The sequence below is a fragment of the Myxocyprinus asiaticus genome, chromosome 29, assembly GCF_019703515.2.
Source record: "Myxocyprinus asiaticus isolate MX2 ecotype Aquarium Trade chromosome 29, UBuf_Myxa_2, whole genome shotgun sequence".
In the NCBI taxonomy this organism is placed as follows: Eukaryota; Metazoa; Chordata; class Actinopteri; order Cypriniformes; family Catostomidae; genus Myxocyprinus; species Myxocyprinus asiaticus.
This window is the reverse complement of record NC_059372.1, coordinates 44,561,444-44,587,656: the sequence shown is the minus strand read 5'-3', so window position 1 is coordinate 44,587,656 and position 26,213 is coordinate 44,561,444. Positions and strand designations below refer to the sequence as shown.

The 26,213-nt window shown below is 43.6% G+C and overlaps 1 protein-coding gene across 5 annotated transcripts in view; it reads right to left on the bottom strand.

The window, feature by feature from the left end:
• The window catches only part of LOC127419672 (IQ motif and SEC7 domain-containing protein 1-like), a 184,032-nt gene that overhangs the window by 15,542 nt on the left and 142,277 nt on the right, over window positions 1-26,213 (bottom strand). For 4 of the 5 annotated variants that reach the window (XM_051661247.1, XM_051661250.1, XM_051661248.1 and 1 more), the window contains 11 exons: window positions 25,847-26,126; window positions 23,321-24,516; window positions 18,561-18,722; window positions 16,694-16,816; window positions 16,214-16,380; window positions 15,887-16,026; window positions 6,742-6,771; window positions 6,507-6,632; window positions 6,270-6,369; window positions 5,964-6,125; window positions 1,708-1,887 (listed from right to left, as the gene is read on the bottom strand). In XM_051661247.1, the coding sequence (XP_051517207.1) occupies window positions 1,708-1,887; window positions 5,964-6,125; window positions 6,270-6,369; window positions 6,507-6,632; window positions 6,742-6,771; window positions 15,887-16,026; window positions 16,214-16,380; window positions 16,694-16,816; window positions 18,561-18,722; window positions 23,321-24,516; window positions 25,847-26,126 (2,666 nt within the window). The remainder of the gene's footprint in view (window positions 1-1,707; window positions 1,888-5,963; window positions 6,126-6,269; window positions 6,370-6,506; window positions 6,633-6,741; window positions 6,772-15,886; window positions 16,027-16,213; window positions 16,381-16,693; window positions 16,817-18,560; window positions 18,723-23,320; window positions 24,517-25,846; window positions 26,127-26,213) is intronic. The other variant, XM_051661251.1, reaches the window with a different exon arrangement.

Here is a 26,213-nt window from a genome sequence, read left to right as displayed (position 1 = left end):
AATGTTTTAGCGACTCATGGATAAAATTCTCTGCCTGCACGCTGCATATGCCGCTGCCTACCTGGATGATATTATTATTTATAGCAATGATTGGCAGCGGCATATCCAGCATCTGAGGGCCGTCCTGAGATTGCTTAGACAGGCAGGACTCACAGCAAATCCAAGGAAGTGTGCAACTGGATGGGTGGAATACGGTATCTGGGTTTCCATTTGGGTCATGGACAAGTGCATACCTAAATTGATAAAACAGCAGCTATTGCAAATTGAGACCCAAGACCAAAAAGGAGGTAAAACAGTTCCTGGGGCTGGCTGGCTATTATCGTAGGTTTGTACCTAAAGATTCAAATGTCACCAGCCCGCTGACTGATCTCACTTAAAAGGGAATACTAGACCCGGTTCAGTGGATGGAGCCATGCCAACAGGCGTTTACACAAGTGAAAGCTACACTCTGTGGCGGACCACTTTTGCATTCCCCTGACTTCTTTCTCCCTTATTTGTTATAGATGGACATATTGGACAGGGGGTTGGGGGCTGTATTATCCTAGGTAGTCAAGAAGGAGGAGCACCCCGTGCTGTACATTAGTCGTAAGCTCTCGGTGTGAGAGATGAAGTACAGCATGATAGAGAAAGAGTGTCTGGCCATCAAATGGGCAGTCCTCACTCTCCGGTACTACCTGCTTGGGGGGGCCTTCACCCTCTGTTCAGATCACCCCTGCCCCAATGGCTCCAACACATGAAGGATACCAACGCGTGGATCACTCGTTGGTATCTAGCACTTCAGCCCTTTAAATTTGAGGTAGTCCACCCACAGGCTGGTGGCACAGATGGCTGTGGCCATTTTTCTCTCTCGGAATGGAGGGGAGAGTCGGTAGAGGGCCGGACATTTCCCCGGCCTTAGTCGGGTGGTAGGGGTATGTGGAGGCGGGGGTGTGATCGAGCGTTGATTTGTGGAGAGTGAGGTCCGGGAAAGCTGAGTGGTTAAGGATTTACACCTGTGCTAACACTTTTTTGTATTCCCAGTGTGCTGTGACACATAGATAAAAGGGGTGGAGATGGCGGCAGACGAGAGAGAGAGAGCCGAGCTTCAAGCTGTGTGTGTGTGGTTTGGAATGTTCAGCTGAAAAGTGAGGATTTGTGCTGAATAAAGACTGTATAATTGGAACGAAGTACGCCGTCTCCTGCTTCCTCATTCCCTGGAACTAAGGGATTTGCTACACTGTGATTTTCTTGGTTTATTATATTTGTAGTAAGCCATGGCACCATTTCCTGAGAGTGAACCATATTTTTGTTCTATATTCAACAAACACCAAACCAATCTACTGTATACTTCAGTAGTTTTAATAGCACTGATCAAAAGAAATGCAATACTTCTAGTAAACTAGTATAGTGTTTTTTAAACTAATGTCCTAGTATAACAACACTCTCAGGTGTGGAATTGCAAAAGACATTGTAAGCATAGATCATGGAAGAATGCAATAAATGCACATGTTTGGTGTATCCTCCAAACACAAATCCAAACTTTCAAACTGTTATAAATATATATTTGGGAAGACTGAATATGCTTAACTTCTTGAACATCAATAATATCATTCCACATAGGGAATCAAACTACACCACAATAGATTATAAATGAACTATTAGTGATGTTGCTGGACAGAAAGGCACATCAGTACATCAGTACCTTACACAGGTTCACATTGAACTGACCTGCTTCAGAGAGGTCCCGAAGGGAGCTACTAAGCGTGCTCCGTTTAAGCCCCTCCCCCATGGTGTAGGTGTCGTCCAGACTGGTGCGGTTGATGGTGCCGTTTCCTGCCTCTTTCTTCAGACCGGACATACTCTGAGACATACTGGGTCTGACCACACCTTTCTGCTTCTCCAGCTCAGCTACAAACATTCAAATACACACGTCATACATACACTACAATGCATGGACAACCAGCAAGAGCTGCTCACTATAAGCTTCACACGTCACACAAAACACGAGTGCATTATTTCCCAAAACATACTGAAGCATTTTTCCCATTAAGTCAGAGAATTTCTACACTTTTGCAGTATTATATTCTTTTCCCTGAATTGAACTTCTATTGTTAAAGAAGGGTTTTTGCATGCAAAACATCATCATTTTGTTTTCCATCCTCTCTCTGACCCTTAGAATAAAACTTTTTTTTGTTACTGTACCTTTAAGACTTCTAAATGTAAATGACCTCTGAGATGACTGGACTATAAAGGTGTTATTAGGCATTGGCAGTTTTGAAGAAGCTACTTTTAAACGGTAGCTTCCCAAGCTACAAGCTACTCATAACTTAAAGTAATTAAACTACAGTAAAGCTACTGTTTTACAAAAGAAGCTAGTTACACTACAAGTTACTAACAAGTTCTGATTGCAGATTATATTTAATTATTATATAATATCTAATATTTAATAATTAGGGTGAAAATACCTTAAAAAAATTAACCACGGTTACTACAGTCATGATTACTACAATATTACTATAGTATAACCATGTTAATTTTCATGAGGGTGACAACATTAAAGAGAACATAAATTCATACTTAACTAAAAAACACCCTATTTTATACAGCTGAATTGAAATATAGTGATAAACAGCAGCAATTAACTAAATATTTCTTTTCAAAAAAAGAAGGCAAAGTCCCTTTAAGGCTGAGTGAATGAGTGAATAATTTATGTGAACTGGTTCATTTACCTGAACCGTTCGAAATAAACGACTCACTAAAATGAGTTCCAAATGCTAAATATAAGTGAACTGTTTATTTTAACTGTTTCACATGAACTGACTGAAAGAAAAAAATGTATTCAACGATTCCGTTTTCCCAGTGCTACATGAGAGAGAGTTAGGACAATTTAGTTGTGTGTGTTTGATTACTCCCTTGGTTCCATTGCTGCATTCACAATACAATATGACAAATATACTGTTTTGTGACATTACAGCACTACTCGTTGGAAAATTTAGCTTGCTAGAAGAAAAGCTAGTCTATCGTGAAAATAGCTGAACTACTGTCACGTTACAAAAAAATTAAGCTAAGTTAAGGCCCCAGCACACTTCCGGAGAAGTTCATCTTCAGTGTTCATCAGAGGTAAAAGTAAGTTCGAAACAGCTGAGCAACAACATACTTTTAGGGAACATTCAGACACCGGCAATGCTGCTCAGGAAGGAGTTTAGAGGAGCATTTAAATATGAGGACGCTGAAGACTACATGTAAAACCTCAACTAATGTGACATTGAAATCAAGAATTCACATGAGATCAGTAAAAGAAGATGTTTTAACTATCGATGATGATTTAAAGTAATATATATGCAGTAGTTAATGTGTAATTTGTCATGTTTACATTCTGAATTCATGAAGCTAATGCGCTAACCATACATGGCCATACGTGGCCATAATTTGCACAGACTACACTCCGTTATTGTAATTTATGATGATACTGATACTACTGCAAAAATGGGTGTATAAAAAGGAGTGTTAATGGGCAGAATATGGACAAGCCCATCCGTCCGGAGGAGCTGAGATCCCCTTTTGGGATTTGGTGGACCACCTCTGCCGGTTGACAGAGATGAAAAGTCTGCTGCAGGGGTGGGGCATCAAATCCCCAAATCCCTCTCTGTCGGTGTCTCTGGAGAGGCTCGCCAAGCCCGTTATTGGCCACCAGGAGGCGGCGAAGTCCACTGCAGCTTCTGTGGGCACATCTCGGGCTTCTCAACGCCGTCGCCAGAGGAAGCACACTACCGACTGCCAGGAGGCAGCACCCATTTGTGCTGTCGACCGCTAGGAGGCGGCGGCCATTTATGCTGCCATCCGCTAGGAGGCGGTGGCCATTCACATTGACAACCACCAGGAGGCAGCAACCGTTCCCCTCGCTGCAGTTCCCCTGCCATTGCCAGCGGCCACGGAAGCCGTTCCCATTCCACTGCCAGTTCTCACACCCACGAAGGCTGTTCCCCAGTCTCAGCCAGTGCCCATAGCCATGGAGGTCATTCCCCTGTCACTGCCAGTGCCCAGCATCCTGGAGCTGTCTTTTCTCGCTCCCGTCTTGGAGCCGCCTGTCCTCGCTCCCATCCTGGAGCCGCCTGTCCAGTTTCCTGAGACTGTCGATGAGTCTGTCCAGTTCCCTGAGACTCTCGATGAACCTGTCCAGTTCCCTGTGGCTGTCGACGAGTCCGTCCAGTTCCCTGAGCCTATCCAGTTCCCTGAGGCTGTCAATGAGTCTGTCCAGTTCCCTGAGACTGTCAATAAGCCTGTCCAGTTCCCTGTGGCTGTCGACGAGTCTGTTCAGTTCCCTGACGCCATTGACAAACCTGTCCTGTTCCCTGTGGCCATCAAGTCAAGTTCTCACTGCCATGCCAAGTCAAGTCATCTCACCTATTCAAACTGTCAAGCCAAGTCAAGCCACAAAACCAAGTCAAGCAGCCAAGTCTAATCAAGCATCATGCCAAGTCAAGCTGTCATGTCAAGTCAAGCTGTCATGCCAAGCCATCATGCCAAGTCAAACTGACACACCTGGTCAAGATGACATGCCTAGCCAAGCCACTACATCTAGTCAAGCCACTTGGTCAAGTTCTCACTGCCATGCCAAGTCAAGTCATCTCACCTATTCAAACTGTCAAGCCAAGTCAAGTCAACAAACCAATTCTAGCAGCCAAGTCTAATCAAGCCATCACGCCAAGTCAAGCTGTCATGTCAAGCCAAGCCATCACGCCAAGTCAAACTGACACACCCGGTCAAGCTGACATGCCTAGCCAAGCCACTACATCTAGTCAAGCCACCTGGTCAAGTCATCTTGAATAGTCCAGCAGACAAGTCAAGTCCAGCAGCCTGTCATGATATTGCCTCTTTAGTCTTGTTTTATTCTTGTTTTGGCAGGATTGTTACCGTTTCCTCTGCCCATTTCTCAGACTGTCCCATGTGCTGTTGTTTTCCTCTCTCCCTCGTGTTTCTCACAGTTGCTGCTCAGCAGCACAATCAGCGTTGCCATGGCAGTGTGATTATTGGCAGCACCTGTCCTCAATTTTCCCTTCCTCTATATATTCTCTCCTCTGTCTTCCCCCCCATATTGTTGTGTTTGTTTCCAGTCCTGTCGGGTGTTCCTGTCTTTTCCAGTTTTCCCAAGCTGGTTTGTTTTCAGTTCTCTTTTTATATTGCTGTTATCATTTTCTCCCCGTGAGAGTTTTTGTTTGTATTTAGTTGTGTTTTTGTTTCAATAAACCCCCTTTTCATTGCCATCCTGCATCTTGGGCCCTTCCATAAAAAAAAACATGACAGGATGGCACCAGTGAATGGGCACTTGAGAGTATTTGAGTAGATTGATTCCTTTTGTGGACTAATTAAACAATAAAATTGCATGACATGTTCTTGTAAAATGTCTCTAAGTGAATGATCGTACAGATGTAGGTAAGTTTGCACTAGTTTGCTAATAACTCTGCATGCTGCTGTGTTCATGTTGACTGAATTTGACTGACTGAACAACGTAAACAGAATCAGTTGTTGGCCTCAAAGTAGGTGGAGCTTCAGGTCACACCTAACAATGACATGGACCAATGGCAGTAAGGAGTTAAGCAGCCAGAAAAAAGTTTTCCTAAAAGTTTGCCCAGACAAGCTGTTACGAACCACGAAACACTCAAAAACACCTTCATTTTGGCCAGATATTGTGATGTGTCACAATGATGTCACACCCGTTCGTTCTTCAATTTCGAAGTAAGTATGCAGAGGCCTTTAGAAGTGTCGCTACTTTTAGTTAACTACTCCCCAACACTGTGGGGTATTGGTTATGTTAAGCTCACAGACATTGTATAAAAGTCTTTCTCCTCTCTCTAGTGCTAACAACTGTAGTTCTGCATGTATTAGCACTCTCTAAGAAGCATGACGTCCAGTGATGTCTGTACACTGAATTAACACTGGCAGATCACGAACACTGGTTTGACGAGAAGTAAAGGGCTGTTTACATTCTATCCGGTATTTCTCCATCTCCTGAACCTCAGCGATGGACTCTCGAAGGTCACTGATGAATTTCTTGCGGTCCTGAGGGTTGGGAGCATTGAAGTTGATCAGGACTTTGAAGTCTGCACCGGGAATAGCTGAAGTGAGCCGGATACCATTTGGATAGACTGAGAAAAAAGAACAATTTTACATAAAACATATAACAAATCAATACCTGAAGAGAAATAAAAAATAAAGAATATATGTACTGTATGTGGATTCTCTTATAGTAGATTTTAAGAACGACAGATGTTGAAGTGTGTTTGTCTTACACTGATTCTCAAAGAGCATGACTTGCATCCCGTACAGAGAGAAAGACTGTCTGAAACTGTATGTCACAGAGTTCTTCTTCTTCTGGAAGATTTTAGTAACCTGTTACAAAAAAATCCAAGATACGATCATCACACAGTAAACACATTTGTTGACATCTTTACATTATATAGTACATTACATTACATAAAAGTTTTGAAAAATAATTTGGCTTGTCATGATTGTTTGTGATGTCTCACCACCAGAAGGTCGTTGAAAAGGAAGATCTCACGCTGATGCTGGCCAAGTTTCTGCAGTCTGTTTGGATCTGGAACTTCAAACAGTCTGCAGTAACACACCAGCCTGCGATGAGGCTGAGACAACACCTGTACAACACACACACAAACAGACACACACATAAAGCTTTTGAAAAAGCTTTTGAAAAAACTTTTTGGGGTAACAGTAATTAAATATTGCATTATAAAGTGAACTTACACATCCAAGGCCATGGTGAAGTGATCCAATCTGTAAATTGAGTTGAGATATATGAAGATATATGATATAATCCAATTCTTTAAAATAAAATATGATATAATCCAATTCTTTAAAAAAAATCATAATTACAATTGTTGTTTCTGAATTTGCCATATTAAATTAAACTTATAACATGCAGACTCTTATGAAAATTAACTATGGTTTTACTTTAGTAATTTGGTAGATTGCAGTAATCATGACTGTAGTAACCATGTTTAAATATATATATTTACAGTGTATATATATTCATTATCAGTCAAATATTTTGAAACACTTGACTGAAATGTTTCTCATGATCTTAAAAATCTTTTGGTCTGAAGACGTATGCAATTAGTTTTGTAGACAAAAACATAATTGTGCCACCATATGAATTTATTTCATTATAAAACGTCATGGTTACTGGTGTAACCTCCGTCCCCTGATGGAGGGAATGAGACGTTGGTGTCGATGTAGTGACACTAGGGGTCACTCTTGGGAGCCCGAGACACCTCTGGTCTTTGATAAAAGGCCAATGAAAATTGGCGAGTGGTATTTGCATGCCACTCCCCCGGACATACGGGTATAAAAGGAGCTGGTATGCAACCACTCATTCAGGTTTTACGTTGAGGAGCCGATATAAGGTCCGGCCATTTCAGCGGGTAGTTCAGCGTTGTGGCAGGAGGGACCAACGTCTCGTTCCCTCCATCAGGGAACGGAGGTTACACCAGTAACCATCACGTTCCCTATCTGTCACTCACTCGACGTTGGTGTCGATGTAGTGACACTAGGGGTCCCTTTACAAAACGCCACAAGGCTGAACGGTGTTACGTGAACTGGCGGTGTGTGGTGGATATTTAAGTGGAAAAATACGTCACATGGTCTTTCCAACCATGTTGAGAGCCTTCAAGGTAGATCCTGCCCAATGAGGGAGGAGTTACTACAAACATGGAGACTGGGGCAGAGGGGCTCTGCCCAAGGAAGCCAGCAGGGAAACGAATTAGCGGAAGATATAGATCGCATGGGGTTAGCTTTACAGGGAACCACCACATGCGGAGCACCTACCCCAGAACCGGGCTCTTAGTTAGCGCGTGTACTGGGCCGGCAGCGAGTCTCTCTGAAAACTTGACTGCCACAGGGCTCGGAGGAAGTCAACCAGGGAACAAATTTTGTGAACACTACTGGGAATTAACGGCGCACGTCTTCAGCTCAAAAGGAGGTGGAAGGCGCTATGTGCAAGCGATACACCCGGCCGGCTATCCTGGGCTTATCCGCTTGTATTGCGTCCCACTACCCGGGACGAAACCGGTTCCACCCAGAGGTTGTAGAACCTTGCAAAGGTGTTGGGTGTTGCCCAGCCCGCTGCTCTGCAAATGTCTGTTAGAGAGGCACCTCTGGCCAGGGCCCATTCTACCACGGGTAGAATGGGCTCGTAGCCCTACCGGGAGCGGCATATTTTGGGCGAGATATGGCATAGTTATGGCGTCAATGAGCCAGTGGGCGATCCTCTGCTTGGAGACAGCGCTTCCATTCCACTGTGCACCAAAGTAGACAAAGAGCTGCTCAGAGATTCTAAAGCTCTGCGTGCGATCCAAATAGATGTGTAAAGCGCGCACCAGACACAGCGACGACAGGGCTGTGTCTGCCTCCTCCTGGGGCAGCACTTGCAGGTTCACCACCTAGTCCCTAAAGGGGTGGTGGGAACCTTGGGCACATAGCCCGGTCAGGGTCTCAGGATCACGTGAGAGTAACCTGGACTGAACTCCAGGCATGTTTTGCTGACAGAGAACACTTGCAGGTCACCTAAAGTGAGCGCAGTCAGGAGGGCAGTCTTCAAGGAGAGTGCCTTAAACTCAGCTGACTGCAAAGGCTCAAAGGGGACTCTCCGTAGACCCTGAAGAACTACAGAGGTCCGAAGAGGGAACGAGGCGCAGTCTGGAGGGATTCAGCCTCCTGGCGCCTCTTAGGAACCTGATGATCAGGTCGTGCTTCCCTAAGGACTTACTGTCGACTGCGTCATGGTGTGCTGCTATGGCAGCAACGTACACCTTCAAGGTGGAAGGGGACAGCCTCCCTTCCAACCTCTCTTGCAGGAAGGAAAGCACTGATCTGACTGCGCATCTCTGGGGATCTTCCCGACGGGAAGAACACCACTTAGCGAACAGATGCCACTTAAAGGTGGGAGACAGCTTAGGTCTTCCGCGTCCCGTCCATGGGCCAGACATGGAGACTCCAGAGGTCTGGGCGCGGGTGCCAGATGGTGCCCCTTCCCTGAGAAAGAAGGTCCTTCCTCAGGGGAATTTTGCCAGGGGGAGCTGTCGCGAGGAGCGTGAGGTCTGAGCGACACGTCTGGGCAGGCCAGTAGGGTGCTACCAGGACGACCTGCTCCTCATCCTCCCTGACCTTGCACAGAGTCTGTGCAAGCAGGCTCACTGGGGAAACGCATATTTGCGAATGCCAGGGGGGCAGCTGTGTGCCAGCGCATCTATGATGAGGGGGGCCTCAGTCAGGGCGTACCAGAGCAGGCAGTGGGGAGGATTCTTGGGAGGCGAACAGGTGCACCTGTGCCTGTTGAATCGACTCCAAACCAGCTGGACCACCTGAAGGTGGAGTCTCCACTCTCCCCTGAGGGTAACCTGTTGTGACAGCGCGTCCGCTGTAGTGTTGAGGTTGCCCGGGATGTGAGTGGCTTGCAGCGACTTGAAGTGCTGCTGACTCCAGAGGAGGAGTGACATACAACGAGAGCGCAAACCACCTTGGCGGTTGACATATGCTACTGTTGTCGTGTTGTCTGTCTGAACTAACATGTGCTTGCCCTGGATCAATGGCCGAAACCTCCGCAGGGTGAGCAGAATTGCCAACAACGGCGGCTGCGTGCCCGTTGCAAACAGCGCCCCAGCCCATTTTGTAGGCGTCTGTCGTGACCACGACACGTCTGGGGACCAGTTCTAGAGGAACACCTGTCCGTAGGAACGAGAGGTCGGTCCAAGGGCTGAAAAGACGGTGACAGACCAACGTAATGGCCACGCGGTGTGTCCCGTGGCGCCATGGCCCTCTCAGGACTCGAGTCTGGAGCCAGTGCTGAAGCGGCCTCATATGCATCAACCCGAGCGGGGTGGCCACCACCGAGGATGCCATATGCCCCAGGAGCCTCTGAAAAAGTTTCAGTGGAACCGCTGTTCCCTGTTTGAACGCCTTCAAACAGTTCAGCACCGACTGGGCGCACTTGTTTGTAAGGCGCGTTGTCAAGGAGACCAAGTCCAACTCCAAACCGAGAAAAGAGATGCGCTTAACCGGGAGGAGCTTGCTCTTTTCCCAGTTGAGCCTTAGTCGGCTGAGGTGTGAGAGCACCAGGTCCCTGTGTGCGCACAACACGTCTCGAGAGTGAGCTAGGATTAGCCAGTCGTCGAGATAGTTGAGACAGCGAATGCCCAGTTCCCTTAACGGGGCAAGGGCAGCCTCTGCGACCTTCGTAAAGACACGAGGGGACAGGGACAGGCCGAAAGGGAGGATTTTGTACTGATACGCCTGACCCTCGAACGTGAACCGCAGGAAGGGTCTGTGTCGAGGAAGGATCGAGGCGTGGAAGTACGCATCCTTCAGGTCTACCGCTGCGAACCAATCTTGATGCCGGACGCTCGCCAGAATGCATTTTCGCGTCAGCATCTTGAACGGGAGTCTGTGTAAAGCCTAGTTCAGAACTCACAGGTCCAAGATTGGCCTCAACCCACCGCCTTTTTTCAGTACGATGAAGTAGGGGCTGAAAAACCCCTTCTTCATCTCGACTGGAGGGACAGGTTCTATCGCGCCCTTCCGTAGGAGGGTAGCAATCTCCGCGCAAGGTAGCAGCGTTTTCGTCTTTCACCAAGGTGAAGTGGACACTGCTGAACCTGGGCGGATGCCCGGCGAAGTGAATCGCGCAGCCGTGTCGGACGGTCTGGACCAGCCCTCGTGATGGATTGGAAATCGCAAGCCATGCGTCCAAGTTCCGCGCAAGGGGGACCAAAAGAGACAACATCATCGGACGTACCAGCAGGTGGGGCCTTGCGGCGGGGCGGAGCTCGAGGTGCCACACCACGTCGTGGCCATGCTGAGTCTAAGGACATCGAAGCACTTACCTGGCTCTTGACCACCCCCGGAACAGCCTGGGACAGGGGAGGAAGAGGCCTGTCCTCGTGACCCGTGGAGACTGTCACATCGGGGGTGGATTTGTGCCATAGCTGGGCACTCAGGGGGCGGGAGACCGCCGCTGGAGCGCAAAACCTGCCAAATAAAGTGGTGGACGGTGGTCGTGATGACGGCCGTACACACCGGATACGTGACCCAGGGAACCAGGAAACCGCTCTTGCTGAGCTCTTGAGTACTGCAGCCACTTGGGCATGCAGCGCAATTAAATGCAAAAGGTAACAAAAAGATGGAGATCTGCTTACCAGCTCCAGAGCAGCGGGTTTCGTTGTCCCTGGGTCGCCCGTCTCAAGGGTGCTTTGAAGCCTTTCACAGGTTCTGGGTGGTCACGAGACGGGTGGCGTCTGCTTCCTGCGGTGGGCTCCACGCCGGGGCCGGGCCGAAGGGGCAGGCTGCGGCAGAGCCCATGCAGTCACCGCAGGGGGACGCCCTTGGTGATGAGTAGACGGGGTGCGGGATCTTGTGCCGGGGAAGGATATGCCGGCTAGCATCCATCTACTGCTCTACCATCGAGAACTGCTGGGCAAAGTTGTCGACGGTGTCACCGAATGGGCCTGCCTGGGAAATGGGGGCAGCAAGGAATCGTGTCTTGTCGGCCTCACCCATCATGACAAGGTTGAGCCAAAGGTGGCGCTCCTGGACCACTAGTGTGGCCATCGTCCGCCCGAGAGACCGCGCCGTGACCTCCGTCGCTCGGAGAGAGAGGTCGGTCACCGAGCGCAGTTCCTGCATCAATCCCGGGGCGGAACTACCCTCGTGCAGTTCCTTTAGCGCCTTGGCCGACTTGCAGGAGAGCCATGGCGTGCAGGGCGGAGGCAGCTTGTCCAGCTGCACCGTAGGCCTTGGCCGTCAGAGACGATGTAAACCTACAGGCCTTGGACAGGGGCTTTGGGCACCCGCGCCAGGTGGTGGCGCTCTGCGGGCATAGGTGCACCGCGAGCGCCTTTATCCACCGGGGGATTGCCGAATAGCCCTTGGCCGCCCCACCATCGAGGATAGTGAGGGCGGGGAAGCTGAAAAGATCGGGACCGGGCAGTAAAAAGTGCCTCCCACGACCATGTCATCTCCTCATGCACATCCGGGAAGAAAGGAACGGGGGCGGGGCGTGGCTTTGAGCGGCGCCGCGAGCCCAGGAACCAATCACCGAGCCGCGAGGGTTCAGGGAAGAGCAGTGAAATCCACTCTAACCGACGCTCGCGGCTGCCCAGGAAAGCATGTCGTTATCTCCGCATCAGCCTGTGACTGGGCAATCGACCCCGAAGGAAGAAGCCCAGCTGAGGCTTCCGACTGGATGAGCCCGCTCTCCGATCCCGATCATCACTTTCGCAGTCTCCGAATAAGAGGTCGAACTCGCCGTGAGACGAGCCGGCGGACACACCCGGAAGCCCGATCGGGGCAGACGAGCGTGCTGGGGAATGGGAGGTCCGCGGGGGGATACCCGGTGGAGGCGGTCCCATTGGGGTCCCCAAATCGACCCCAGTGCTAGCTGCGCTGGCCTCATATCTGTGGGTAAAAGGACCGAGGCGGGAGCATCTGGGGTGGCTCGCTTTCTTACAAAGGCAAGCCGCGACCGCAACGTTGCCATGGACATATTCTCGCAATGAGAACATGACCATCCACGAATGCTGTCTCCGCGTGAGTAGTGCCCAGACACGAAAGACAGTGATCGTGACCGTCAGAAGGCGAGAGATAACGTGCACAACCAGGAATAACACACAATCGGAAAAGCATCTTTAAAAAGACGCAGCATTAAAAAGACATTTCGTGTGTGTGCTCTTTTAGAAAAATATACTCTTTTAGAGGGGAAAAACGCTCTTTCAGAAAATATACTCTCTAGTTTTTCTGCCGAAGCGCCCAGGGGCGTTCTCTGCAGTGCACCAGTGCAGAGGAGGGAGAAGCCGCTGAAATGCGCCGTGAGATACAGCAGAGGTGAATGAACAGTGCTATTCAGCTCAATGAGCATGACCGTTCGGCTCCGAAGAGAAAATCTGAATGAGTGGTTGCATACCAGCTCCTTTTATACCCGTATGTCCGGGGAAGTGGCATGCAAATACCACTCGCCAATTTTCATTGGCCTTTTATCAAAGACCAGAGGTGTCTTGGGCTCCCAAGAGTGACCCCTAGTGTCACTACACCGACACCAAAGTCGAGTGAGTGACAGATAGGGAACTAAAATGTAATAAAAAAAAAAAGTTTTTGAAATTGATGACTTGGACCAAATAATTAAGAAAAGCATCCAATAAGTGCCCAACATAGATGGCAACTCCTTCAATACTGTTTAAAAAGCATCCCAGGGTGATACCTCAAGAAGTTGTTTAAGAAAATGTCAAGAGTACATGTCTGCAAATTCTAGGCAAAGGGTGACTACTTTAAAGATGCTAAAATATAACACAGTTTTGATTTATTTTGGATTTTGTTTAGTCACAACATAATTCCCATAGTTCCATTTATGTTATTCCATAGTTTTGATGACTTTACTATTATTCTAAATGTGAAAAAAAAAAAAAAATTTACAAAAAAGAATGAGTAAGTGTTTCAAAACTTTTGACCGGTAGTGTGTATATATATATATATATATATATATATATATACAGTTGTGCTCAAAAGTTTGCATACCCTGGCAGAAATTGTGAAATTTAGGCATTGATTTTGAAAATATGACTGATCATGCAAGAAAACTGTCTTTTATTTAAGGATAGTGATCACATGAAGCCATTTATTATCACATAGTTGTGATTAATTTCCCACACCTGTGGCTTTTAAAATTGCAATTAGTGTCTGTGTATAAATAGTCAATGAGTTTGTTAGCTCGCACATGGATGCACTGAGCAGGCTAGATACTGAGCCATGGGGAGCAGAAAAGAACTGTCAAAAGACCTGCATAACAAGGTAATGGAATTTTATATGGATGGAAAAGGATATAAAAAGATATCCAAAGCCTTGAAAATGCCAGTCAGTACTGTTCAATCACTTCTTAAGAAGTGGAAAATTAGGGGATCTCTTGATACCAAGCCAAGGTCAGGTAGACCAAGAAAGATTTCAGCCACAACTGCCAGAAGAATTGTTCAGGATACAAAGAAAAACCACAGGAAACCTCAGGAGAAATACAGGCTGCTCTGGAAAAAGACGGTGTGGTTGTTTCAAGGAGCACAATACGACGATACTTGAACAAAAATGAGCTGCATGGTCGAGTTGCCAGAAAGAAGCCTTTACTGCACCAATGCCACAAAAAAGCCCGGTTACAATATGCCCAACAACACCTTGACACGTTTCACAGTTTCTGGCACACTGTAATTTGGAGTGACGAGACCAAAATAGAGCTTTATAGTCACAACCATAAGCGCTATGTTTGGAGAGGGGTCAACAAGGCCTATAGTGAAAAGAACACCATCCCCACTGTGAAGCATGGTGGTGGCTCACTGATGTTTTGGGGGTGTGTGAGCTCTAAAGGCACAGGGAATCTTGTGAAAATTGATGGCAAGATGAATGCAGCATGTTATCAGAAAATACTGGCAGACAGTTTGCATTCTTCTGCACGAAAGCTGCGCATGGGACGCTCTTAGACTTTCCAGCATGACAATGACCCTAAGCACATGGCCAAGTTGACCCTCCAGTGGTTACAGCAGAAAAAGATGAAGGTTCTGGAGTGGCCATCACAGTCTCCTGACCTTAATATCATCGAGCCACTCTGGGGAGATCTCAAATGTGCGGTTCATGCAAGTCGACCAAAGACTTTGTATGACCTGGAGGCATTTTGCCAAGACGAATGGGCAGCTATACCACCTGCAAGAATTTGGAGCCTCATAGACAACTATTACAAAAGGCTGCACGCTGTCATTGATGCTAAAGGGGACAATACACAGTATTAAGATCTAAGGGTATGCAGACTTCTGAACAGGGGTCATTTCATTTTTTTCTTTGTTGCCATGTTTTGTATTATGATTGTGCCATTCTGTTATAACCCACAGTTGAATATGAATCCCATAAGAAATAAAAGAAATGTGTTTTGCCTGCTCACTCATGTTTTCTTTAAAAATGGTACATATATTACCAATTCTCCAAGGTTGTGCAAACTTTTGAGCACAACTGTATATATACACTGGCCAAAAAAAATGTTACATACTCTAATATTTAATTGGACCACCTTTAGCTTTGATTACAGCAGGCATACGTTATGGCATTTTTTCACCAACCTTATGCAATGTCACAACATTTATTTCCATCCAGAGTTGCATAAATTTTTGACCGAGATCTTGTATTGATGACGGTTTTCAGATACACTCACTCCCTTATTCTACCTGCACAAACTTTTACCCATCTGCGCAGGAACAATATCAGAGGTGCGCACAGCTTAGAGTAAACAATGGTAGTAACCATGGTTAATTTTGTGGTTACTATGGTTTTACTACAAATACCATGATTAAAACCATGGTTACATTTCATAATAGGAATCAGTCAGGAGAAAAGAGGGAAAATGCAAAACATGGGGCCCTATTTTAAGATCGCAAGTGTTATACGCAAGGCAATGCCTTAAGTCATAAGTGCAAAGTCAATGGGCAGGCCATGAACTTTTGGTATTTTCGTACAAGCGTGTGCTAAGTCTAGGCGCAAGTGGGTTTGGTGAAATCGCCCGCACAATGAGCAAAAGGCATGACCAAGAGCCATTTAATTCTGAGGTTCTTATTCGGTTATTCGATGTCTGCATCCTATTATATAATTGACTCCCTCAAGCACCAATGATTTAAACAAAGACAGCACATTTATAAGAAGCTGGTAGTGTAAATACACTGTATGCAATGGGTAAGACGTTGTGCACGGTCGTAGCGCATTGGGGTGTGCTTTGCACAGTCACAAAAGTAGACACACCCAGTGTATTAAACTTTAAGTACCACTTCAAACTCCATCACAGTCTGCAGAAGCAGCATTATGGGAATGTTGAACTTACTGGTTTCTTGCCCACAATGAGTTTCTCCACCTTCTGCACCTGTGACACGTGATCTTCATTCGTCTTCAGCTCCTTCTTCTGGATCCGCTCATAAATCCCAACCAACATCTCACGAGGGATGTCTTCTCCATCATCCACACCTGACACACAAACACAGAAACACATTGGAATACTGGCATTGTACCTGGAATATGGAGGTAACTACATGTTTGTTTGTTTATTTTTTATCCATCCAATGTGTAGGCTGCAAATTGGCCGGTTGCTACTGTTGCTCTCTGTTTCAACTGAACTGTATACATGAAAAGAAGAATGTGTTTCAATAAAAACCTCGTAGATTCTTGATAAAGTCCTCAAGCTTCATCTTGCGCTCCATCTTGACGTTTGGACTGTACATGTCGGTGTTGAGGAGGATGATGGCAAACGCCAGGATGAACATTGTGTCAGGGTTTCTGAACCGACGGACGATGTCAGGGTTACAGATGCAGTAGCGTTGACTACAGGCACAAAAACATATTTCACACATCAAGTTAGAAACAATCACAACTTTTTTTAAATCAGTGCTGTAGCATGTTTTGCTATTTCTCTTTCTTTACGTTATTGAGGTTTCAAAAACATAATACTACATAATGGTTTATAAAACATTTGTGAGGTGAGAGTTCCAATGCATGTAATAAGAAAACTACAATAAGCATATAAATGGCACACAAATACAGAGCAAAAACAAACAAACAAATAAAGGATAAACATGCAGTTATGGTGAAAGTACTGCTGTGTGTAGTGGATGTATGTTGTGTGCTTTGACAGCACCTGTACGCTTCGATCATTCGCTCCACCTTCTGTGCTTCACCCTGAACACGGATCTGAGACTGGAATTTACGCAGAGCTTCATCCAACTCTAACCCTGAGAAATCCATCTCATCCACCACACAACTACAACACACACACACACACACCCACACACACACACACGTTGGTGCGGCTATCTTATGAGGACTCTCCATAGACATAATGATTTTTATACTGTACGAACTATAAATTATATCCCCTAACCCTACCCCTACCCCTAAAACTAACCATCACAAAAAACGTTCTGCATTTTTACATAAAAAAAATAAATAAAAAAAAACATAGTTTAGTTTATTAAGTGATTTGAATTATGGGGACACTAGAAATGTCCTCATAAACCACATTTATAGCATAATACCCTTGTAATTACCAGTTTGTAACCTAAAAAAATTTCCTCGTAAACAACTCAAACCCGCCCACACACACACACACACACACACACACACACACACACAAAAAGCAAAGACTTCAGTGTAACTTCAAATGTCATGTCTGTACATGCCAGCTGAACCCAACAGATGGCACTTTCCATGAACAGGGTACAAAACAGGGTCTGAAACACTTCAAAAATTAAGTCATTTTTTTTCTTGCTCTATAAATGGTCAGTGAAAGGGATGCTTCACCTTCAGAAATTGTCGACCTCAAGAGGTCAAACTAAATATTACATGAGCTGTTTTATTTTCTGTTTATTTTATATGGATGTTTTATTTTTCCAAGCATTACCAAAATTTGGTAATTTGTGTGATTTTGAGGTTTTATTTGACCTCTTAAACTCTGCTGCATATTTTGGCTGCTGCCTGTATTTTTCACACCCAAATTGAAAAGCTCACTTTACACATATACAGTGAACTAACTGCAAAATATTGGTCTAATAAAAATAAAAAAAAATCTCCAAATTAAAAAATAAAAATTCCAATAATTCATAAATAATATTGTATATGTTTACAGATGAACATAGTCTTTAAAAGCCTGCAATTCAGGCTCTGTTTGCTCTAAGTCCCTGCTAAAAGTGTTAGTTCATTCCACTAGATGGCAGCAAGTACAAGGAAAACTTTTTAAATGATCCTCTACCACCTTCCATCACAATCTACAGATCTGAAATGCAGGTGGCGCTCTAACGCAGCGGATCACTCCCCATGTGCTCATCCATTGACAATAAGTCTATTTTGTGATCCCATTGATCCATTGAATTTCTCAGTCTCTGAGTGGACTAGAAGCTTAATCTAGGTTCCATTGAATAATAAAAAAAATAGACTGCATTACTGAGAACAAGACCTTTCATTTGAAATATGACTTGACTATTTTAATAATATTTGAAAAACTTTATATTAATATAAATATTTCTACTTCATCACCACAGGGTGGCACTTATTTGCAACATGGAGGTTTTCAGGTCTTATCTTGTTATTTTATGTAACATAAATGCAAGAATTTTAGATTCTAAGCTTTATAATTGTACCACATATGACTGACTTATGTATCCAGGGGCTTTTACATTTTAAACGTTAACATCTGGCCCCACTCTGCAGAGTTATGCAGAGCTGAAGAGGTTAAAAAATATAATTTAATAAAAATTATTTTTAAATAAATAAATAAATAAAAATAGTTACAGTGTAGTAAATTTAGCTTAATTAAGCTGTCACTCAGTACTATATGCTAAATATTATGTTTTCGGTCATTCAATTAGTTTCAACATGGTATTTGTCACTCTTAAAAAAGTAATGGGACATCAAAGTGTACCCAGTTTCTGGAATGTGCATTATATTAAATAAGGGAAGTGGCATGATGTAAACAGTGAACAGTGAAGAAAAAAAATGCAAATACTCACTCTAAGACATCCCTGTTAAATTGTTTCTGCCGGTTCCCGAGAAATTCCCCAATCATCTGCCTGCTCAAACCCTTCCTCTGTAAAAGAAAGTGGGCGACACCCACGGGCGTGTCGGGAATAAAACCCCTCTCCGTCAGGTACTGTATGCCCTTCTCTGGCTTTCTGAAAGTGCATTATCACATCAAGTTAACTTCTTACTGACCTTACTGAAAACAAAATATCAGATGACATCACAGTCCATAAAGGACATGTAAGCCAAAATAGAAAAACAATGCGGTCAGGTAATATCTTAATAATCCTGGCTTTGAAAGATTTCTGACTGAATGTGTACATAAAATTTCCTTGAAAGTTTAAACTTCTATACATCTGACATTCGTTGCACTACTGTTAGCAACTAGCCAACATATACACAAAAAACACCACAACATTTGTATGATGTCCTCTCACCCGCACATGCAATACAAGTTCTACAGTTTTACTCTGCTTATACTGTATTTATTAATGCCAAACACATTTTTTTACACAGTTAAATTAGAACTGTATACAGGCACTGTATATAGTGTTCATGAAGATTACTTAAAGCTGATGTGTGTCTTTTTTTCAATGTTGAAATTCTTTCTCTTATCCCAGCTTAATATGCAGTCAACTATAAGTAAGCAATTTATAGGTTGATTTCGCCTAAAAGTGCAACACTGTCTCTCTGTGGCGCTGTACAAAGTTTCCTCCTCTTTTAATGGAATGAAAAGGAATTTTACAGAATAGGCAGAAATTCTCTTTTTTCCTACACTTTCTCCTCAACTCTGTTATGCTGTGACATTTCCCCCTTTAAAAATAAATGTTTGAACTTTCTGACATCATATTTAAGGGAGTAGCATCATCAAAGTCATCTAGCCTCATGGTTCAAACAAAGATACTGTTTCTCTTACAGTAAATGTTATGAGTATTTTATTATGATTACACTAATACTGGCCTCGTCATGCTCAAAAGTCAAACTCTGGAAAAAAAAAAATCACATTGATCAGATATTAACATTACACACCATCAGCAACACACAGTGAGAAAGAATGTTAATTTTAAGTGGCAAGACAATTTTGAATAAAAAAAAATTACATCATAGTTTCACCGGCAATACAGCATATCAGTGTATCAGTAGAAATGCAAACTAGCAACATACAGTACAGGGACTAGCGACATCAAGTGACAATGTCATTGGCGGTGTGTACGGAGCTTAAGGCACACTGAAAATAAGTGATACAAGCAGAATTTACTCACTTATCTAATGAAATTATATGAATTCCAAACTTATTGTAACAGGGTTGAAATAATGTAGCGCAGTGGTTTTCAAAGTCTTAAACAGTAAGCCCTTTTTTTTTATTATTGTTGCAGATTTATATACATACAACAATGTTGTATATAGGCCTATACAATAGCCAAATAAATAATAAATAATAAATGTCAAAAATATCTTTCTTTCACTAAAAACAGCAGTACATTCTGGCCACTTATTAAAAGTTTTATCAGGTATTTTCCTCTAGTGTTATATTATCAAAATTCATCACATTGGAGCAATTCACCAATGATGATCAATAACTTTAAATTTAGTCTGACAGATTCATATGGCAATACGTCATACAAGGGTGTGTGATTAATGGCTATAAATATTTCTATTAATAATATGAAACCATATTCTGCATTATTTTTTATTAAAAATACATGTTTGCCCTTATGACAATGGAATTACTTAACTGTTTTTTAGCCTGTATTTCTGATAAATTTGCATCACATGTTTGTCTCACAAACACATGAAGACACATCGACCCGATATCATGTTGAACTCGTAACAAAGATGTCATGAAAGATGAAAAGAGGCAGAGCTATATGGCTTTTTAATAGATTTGTGAGTGCACAGGACATGATTTGAGCGTGCACACGCACTCTATGAGCGAGAGCAGGGAGATTTCATAGAGCAGTGTATATTTGAGAGCGCCGGTTCAGTTTTGTTCGAGAAAGATGGAAATCTGCGTGCGAGCGGAGAGATTCGTGCTCACACAACTGGTGCATGGATGCGCTCTGGCATGATATGGTATGACATTTAATAGTATTATAAAGCTACGGTCTATTAAGCTGGACTATGGTCCATTAAGTTATTAATTTTGGCACCCCCCTGGGAGGCATGCCTCCCAGTTTGAAAATCGTGGATGTAGCGCTTTAGGTTTAGATTTTAGAGTTATTAATGTTAAATAACTATTTGTATTTTGCAAGTTTGTAACCACATATTTAGGATTGAAAAATCTGCCATTGAAATTGTTGAATAATCTCTATTCTGAAAATTGCCGGTCCCCCTATAGTGGTCCCCCAACGTCTATGGTTGTTAAGGACCTGGCACTTTGGGCCTGAGTTGGGAAAATATGATTTCTTGAAATTAAAGTAACATATACACAGTATATATATTACGACTACGATTTAATGTCAGAAATTGTGAAAAACTGAGTTTAAATGTATTTGGCTAAGATGTATGTAAAGTTCTGACTTCAACTGAATATATATATACAGTGCATTCAGAAAGTATTCAGACCCCTTAATATTTTTCTCAATTTATTATGTTGTTGCTGTATGCTAAAATGCTTAAAAAAAAAAAAATTCACATCAATCTACACTCCATAACTCATAATGACAAATCAAAAAACAGATTTCTGATAACTTTTTACATTTATTAAAAAGAAAAAACTGAAATATCACATTGACATAAGTATTCGGACCATTTACTCAGTATTTAGATAAAGCATCTTTGTCAGCGATTATAGCCTCAAGTCTTTTTGTGTATGATGCGACAAGCTTTGCACACCTAGATTTGGGAATTTTCTGCCATTCTTCTCTGCAGATCCTCTCAAGCTCGGTCAGGTTGGATGGGGACTGTCGGCGGACAGCAATTTTTAGGTCTCTCCAGAGATGTTCGATTGGGTTCAAGTCCAGGCTCTGGCTGGGCCACTCAAGGTCATTCACAGGGTTGTCCCTAAGCCACTTTTGCGTAGTCTTTGCTGTGTGCTTATGGTCAATGTCATGTTGAAAGATGAACCTTCGGCCCAGTCTGAGGTCCTGAGTGCTCTGGACCAGGTTTTCATTAAGGATATCTCTGTATTTTGATGCGTTCAGCTTTCCTTCAACACTGACCAGTCCCCCAGTCCCTCCCACTGAAAAACACCCCCACAGCATGATGCTACCACCACCATGCTTCACCGCTGGTATGGTATTGCGCAGGTGATGAGCGGTGCCTGGTTTCCACCAGACAAGACGCTTGGAATTGAGGCCAAACAGTTCAATCTTCGTTTTCAACAGACCAGAGAATCTTGTTTCTCAGAGTCTGAGAGTCCTTTAGGTGCTTTTTTATATGTCTTGCATTGAGGAGAGGCTTCCATCTGGCCACTCTGCCATAAAGCCCAGATCGGTGGAGTGTTGCAGTGATGGTTGTCCTTCTGCAAGTTTCTCCCATCTCCACACATGATCTCTGGAGCTCAACCAGAGTGACTATCGGGTTCTTGGTCACCTCTCTTACCAAGGCTCTTCTCCCCCGATTGCTCAGTTTGGCTGGGCGGCCAGATCTAGGAAGAGTCCTGGTTGTTCACAACTTCTTCCATTTAAGAATTATGGCGGCCACTGTGCTCTTGGATACCTTCAATGCAGCCAAAAACATTTTGTAGCCTTCCCCAGATCTGTGTCTCGACACATTCCTGACTTGGTTTTTGCTCTGATATGCATTTTCATCTGTGAGACCTTATATAGACAGGTGTGTGCCTTTCCAAATCATGTCCAATCAACTGAATTTGCCACAGGTGTACTCCAATAAAAGTGAAGAAACATCTCAAAGATGATCCAGAGAAATGGGATGCACCTGAGCTAAATTTCAAGTATCAAAGCAAAGGGTCTGAATACTTTGTCAATGTGATATTTCAGTTTATATATATATATATATATATATATATATATATATATATACGGTACACATTTGCAAAGTTATCAAAAATCTGTTTTTTGCTTTGTCATTATGGGGTATGGAGTGTAGATTTATGTGAGAAAAAAAATTAAAGCATTTTAGCATAAAGCTGCAACATAAAACAATTTGAAAAATATGAAGGGGTCTGAATACTTTCTGAATGCACTGTATATATACCCTCATCCAACCCCGCATCTACATGTGTGCACATTGTATTTTGGCTTCGCTATACACAACGCATAATTTAAATGAATAAAAACTGGCTGAATACTGTTCACAAGACCATAAACTGTCATTTAATGGGTTAATGTCTGCTGCATCGAGTCACGTGACACAACAGCATGCCGTCGATTTCCGTGTAGCGCTCCTATGGAAGCAGCGGCAACAAAAGTGCCTCTGGTAAGAAATCTCTTTTAGTTTTTTACAACCTGTTTGGTTGTAAAGAGTAGAGTCTTTAGTTTTGTTTGATATGCTACTTTAAAAAAATCTGTTCATTTTTCGCACTTCAGTACCCTGATAAACATGATGTTCACATACGTGGATTTTGGGACATTATTCCCTCAAAAGTAGAAAAAACATGTTAGTTATTTTGAATAACTTTCAACATTAACACATCTGTGGGTCATTTCGCTTCGTTTTAATACTGTATACATTTTGTTATATTTTATTTTGTTATCACTGTGCAATAAGATTCTATTCATTAACATTAGTTCAGACCTAGTTCTTCTGGAAAGGAAATGTTTGTAATATGATCAAATAAAATACATACTTATTAAAGAGGTTGAGTCCAATGCGGTACTGTCTCTTGCGGACGATGTCACTGCTGAACGCCGGCGAGTCCCAGCTATTGCGAGTGTCTTTGTGGTACGTCTGTTTGCTGAGAGCCTGTTCTCTCAAACTGTCTCTGGATGAGGCCTCTGAGTTGATTGTGTCATTTGAGTTTGAATTGCTGTTGATACTGTCATTATCCCCATCTGAAAATTCTGACTCTGACTTGCTCTGCCGGTTGCTGTTGGTGGCCAGGTGACATTCCACTTGCCGGTGTCTAAGTGGTTCCTCGTCTCGAGAAAGTGAGGGAACGCTGGGAGGTAGTCCATGTGAGATGTTCTTGGAACTGGCCTGTGTACCTGCTACAGTCTGTGGGTGAATGTCCTTTTGCTTGACTGAACCCCGTTCAGAGTGATCGCTCATGTCCACTGAGCTGTTAATGGGTGACTCTATGGTCAGCAGGGGTAAACTGTCCATACAGGGCTGAGGCTCCTGGCATTCAAGGGACGGAGTGCTCCTGCAGCTAATGTCTGTGTCCACCTTGTCATCTTTGCCGTCCATGGACCAGTACTCTTGCGAGGAGCTGATGGACTGGGTGTGCTGCTCATATTCCATGCTGGACGGCTGCTCAACAGAGCAGGAAGGCTGAACGGGTGGAGAGAGCTCCTCTTCATTGATGAAGAGCGTCACATCGCAGACCTCAGGGTGAGGAAGTTCATCTTCTTTTTGCATGTCCTCTGGATAAACCGCCTGCTCAGGTTGGACTTCCTCCCTGTGCAGACTTCGACAGTTCAGTGCATCATCAATGGACTCCGCCAATGACTTCACCTGCCTGGAGAAAGCATCCTCCAGTTCTGTGATGGTATCCGTTAAATCGCTTTGAGATTCTGGGGCTTCCAAAATGGCAGGAACCTTCTCTCTAGCTTGCATCATGGCTCCTACTTGGCTGGTATCATCCATGAGAGACATGTGCCTCCCCTCAAAAAAGGAGCTGTGGACTTTCTCAGGTCCATCAAAAGAGAACTGCATTCTCATGTTGGACAGAAGGATCCTGCGGGACATGCGGTTCTCCGACATAGAACTCCTAAGACGTTCAAAGTTCTTGTTCATTTGGTATTGGCGGAAAGCTGTCTGGATGGTGCGAGCAGCATGGCGAGTTATGAAACGGCCTCCATATTTTCGCTCAAGCATTTCCACCTTGGAGAACCAAGAAATATACGATTAAAAGCGTAACAAAAAAGCAATAGAATCATGGGCTTAAAATTAGGGAGAACAATTGATATAAACAAATGCTTTTACAGCTTAATAAGTTTGTAACACACAAACAATGTTCTCATGATTGAGGTGATAAACTAGAAAACAGAATACAGGTTAGGGATGTGAATCGCAAGTTTCATCACAATACAATCTTATATCGATTCTCTTAGCCAGCGATCCGATGTTTGCCGATATCTCAAAGTTTGCCATGATGTGATTTCGATTCAGGGGCCTGTGATTGGTATGAAATGATATTATGTGCCTATTTGACACAATCATTTACATCTATTGTCTATTATAACATCACACAAATTGGAAATTTGTATTGAGCTCTCTGAACAGTGCAAATCCAGTATCCACACTAGGACATCCACAACAAAATAAAAGTACTTCAGTTGTACTACAGGTTAGTTCAATGATTCTCAAATGGTGGGTCATGACTGCTGAATGCAAATAATAAAATGCAACTAACCGCATAACTTTTAAAAGTCATGAGAAAACACTTCCCATATATTTTGTTGTTGATTTCAAAGGCCCTGAATCCAATCAAACTCTAAAGGACATGTAAGCCATGAACCAAACCAACCAGCTCCGATGTAAATCACAACATTATAAACTTTGATTTGAAGAAAAAAAGGATTTGAAAAATGAACAAAAAAACAAACATACAAGACTGTGTTCTTAATGTCTAATGAGAAAATGAACTACCATCCCATGAAGCATTGCGAATGATGTAATCAAATTCAACTATTGATTAAAAGTTGCTGATTATATGTATATAAGCAATATATTTAAATTTTATTGTAAAATATTCAGTTATATACAAATATATCAGTAGTTTGAAAGTGTAGGGAGAGCAACTCGATTGTGTCATTCACAGTGATTCATGGGAGTAGGCGGTCGCTGCAGAGCTCTTTTGGTGCAGTTTGTTCACCACGATTCTCTGAATGGTGGAACTTTATCTTCAGGATTATGAGTTGTGTAGTACGTCACCAGGAATTCTGCTATTAAACACGCTTTTTAGAGAAGCTGAAATAATGTGGATTTCAACAGAATCATATACCATCGATTAACAACCTCTGAGCTCATGGTAGGTCTGTTTTTAAAGGTTTAAAAGTTATCATCAAAAATCTATTCCCCTATGGAAAAAAATGAATGGGATTTTTACTTTCGGATCGCCACTTGATGTCCGATGTAAAATCCGGGACCTTAAGCAAAACCGGTTGAGAAGCACTGGGTTAGTCCAAACTTCTTATTCATGTCATTGTACCTTCTTGTCCTGTAGGTCTGTGGAGAGCTCATAGCTTTCAGAGAGGGAACGCGAGCGTTTTATGGCCTCCTCTTCAGCCTGTTTGCGGAGGATAGACTGTGAGTGCTGGAGTTTGGGTCTCTGAGGTCGTTGTGGGCCTGGATGGATGGTCTGGCCATACAGTGAGCTGTCAAACTGGTCCGGACTCAAGGAAGAACTGTGTGTCACAGGGCCACGGCCATATCCTGTACTGTTGTCCAATGAAGGGCCAGGCTCACTGCTCTGAACATCCCCCTCCACACTGGACAAGACATGAAAAGAAAAGATTTATGGCATATTTACATGCTACAATTTAGCCTGTTGGAGGATAAAGTGGGCAAAAAAATCC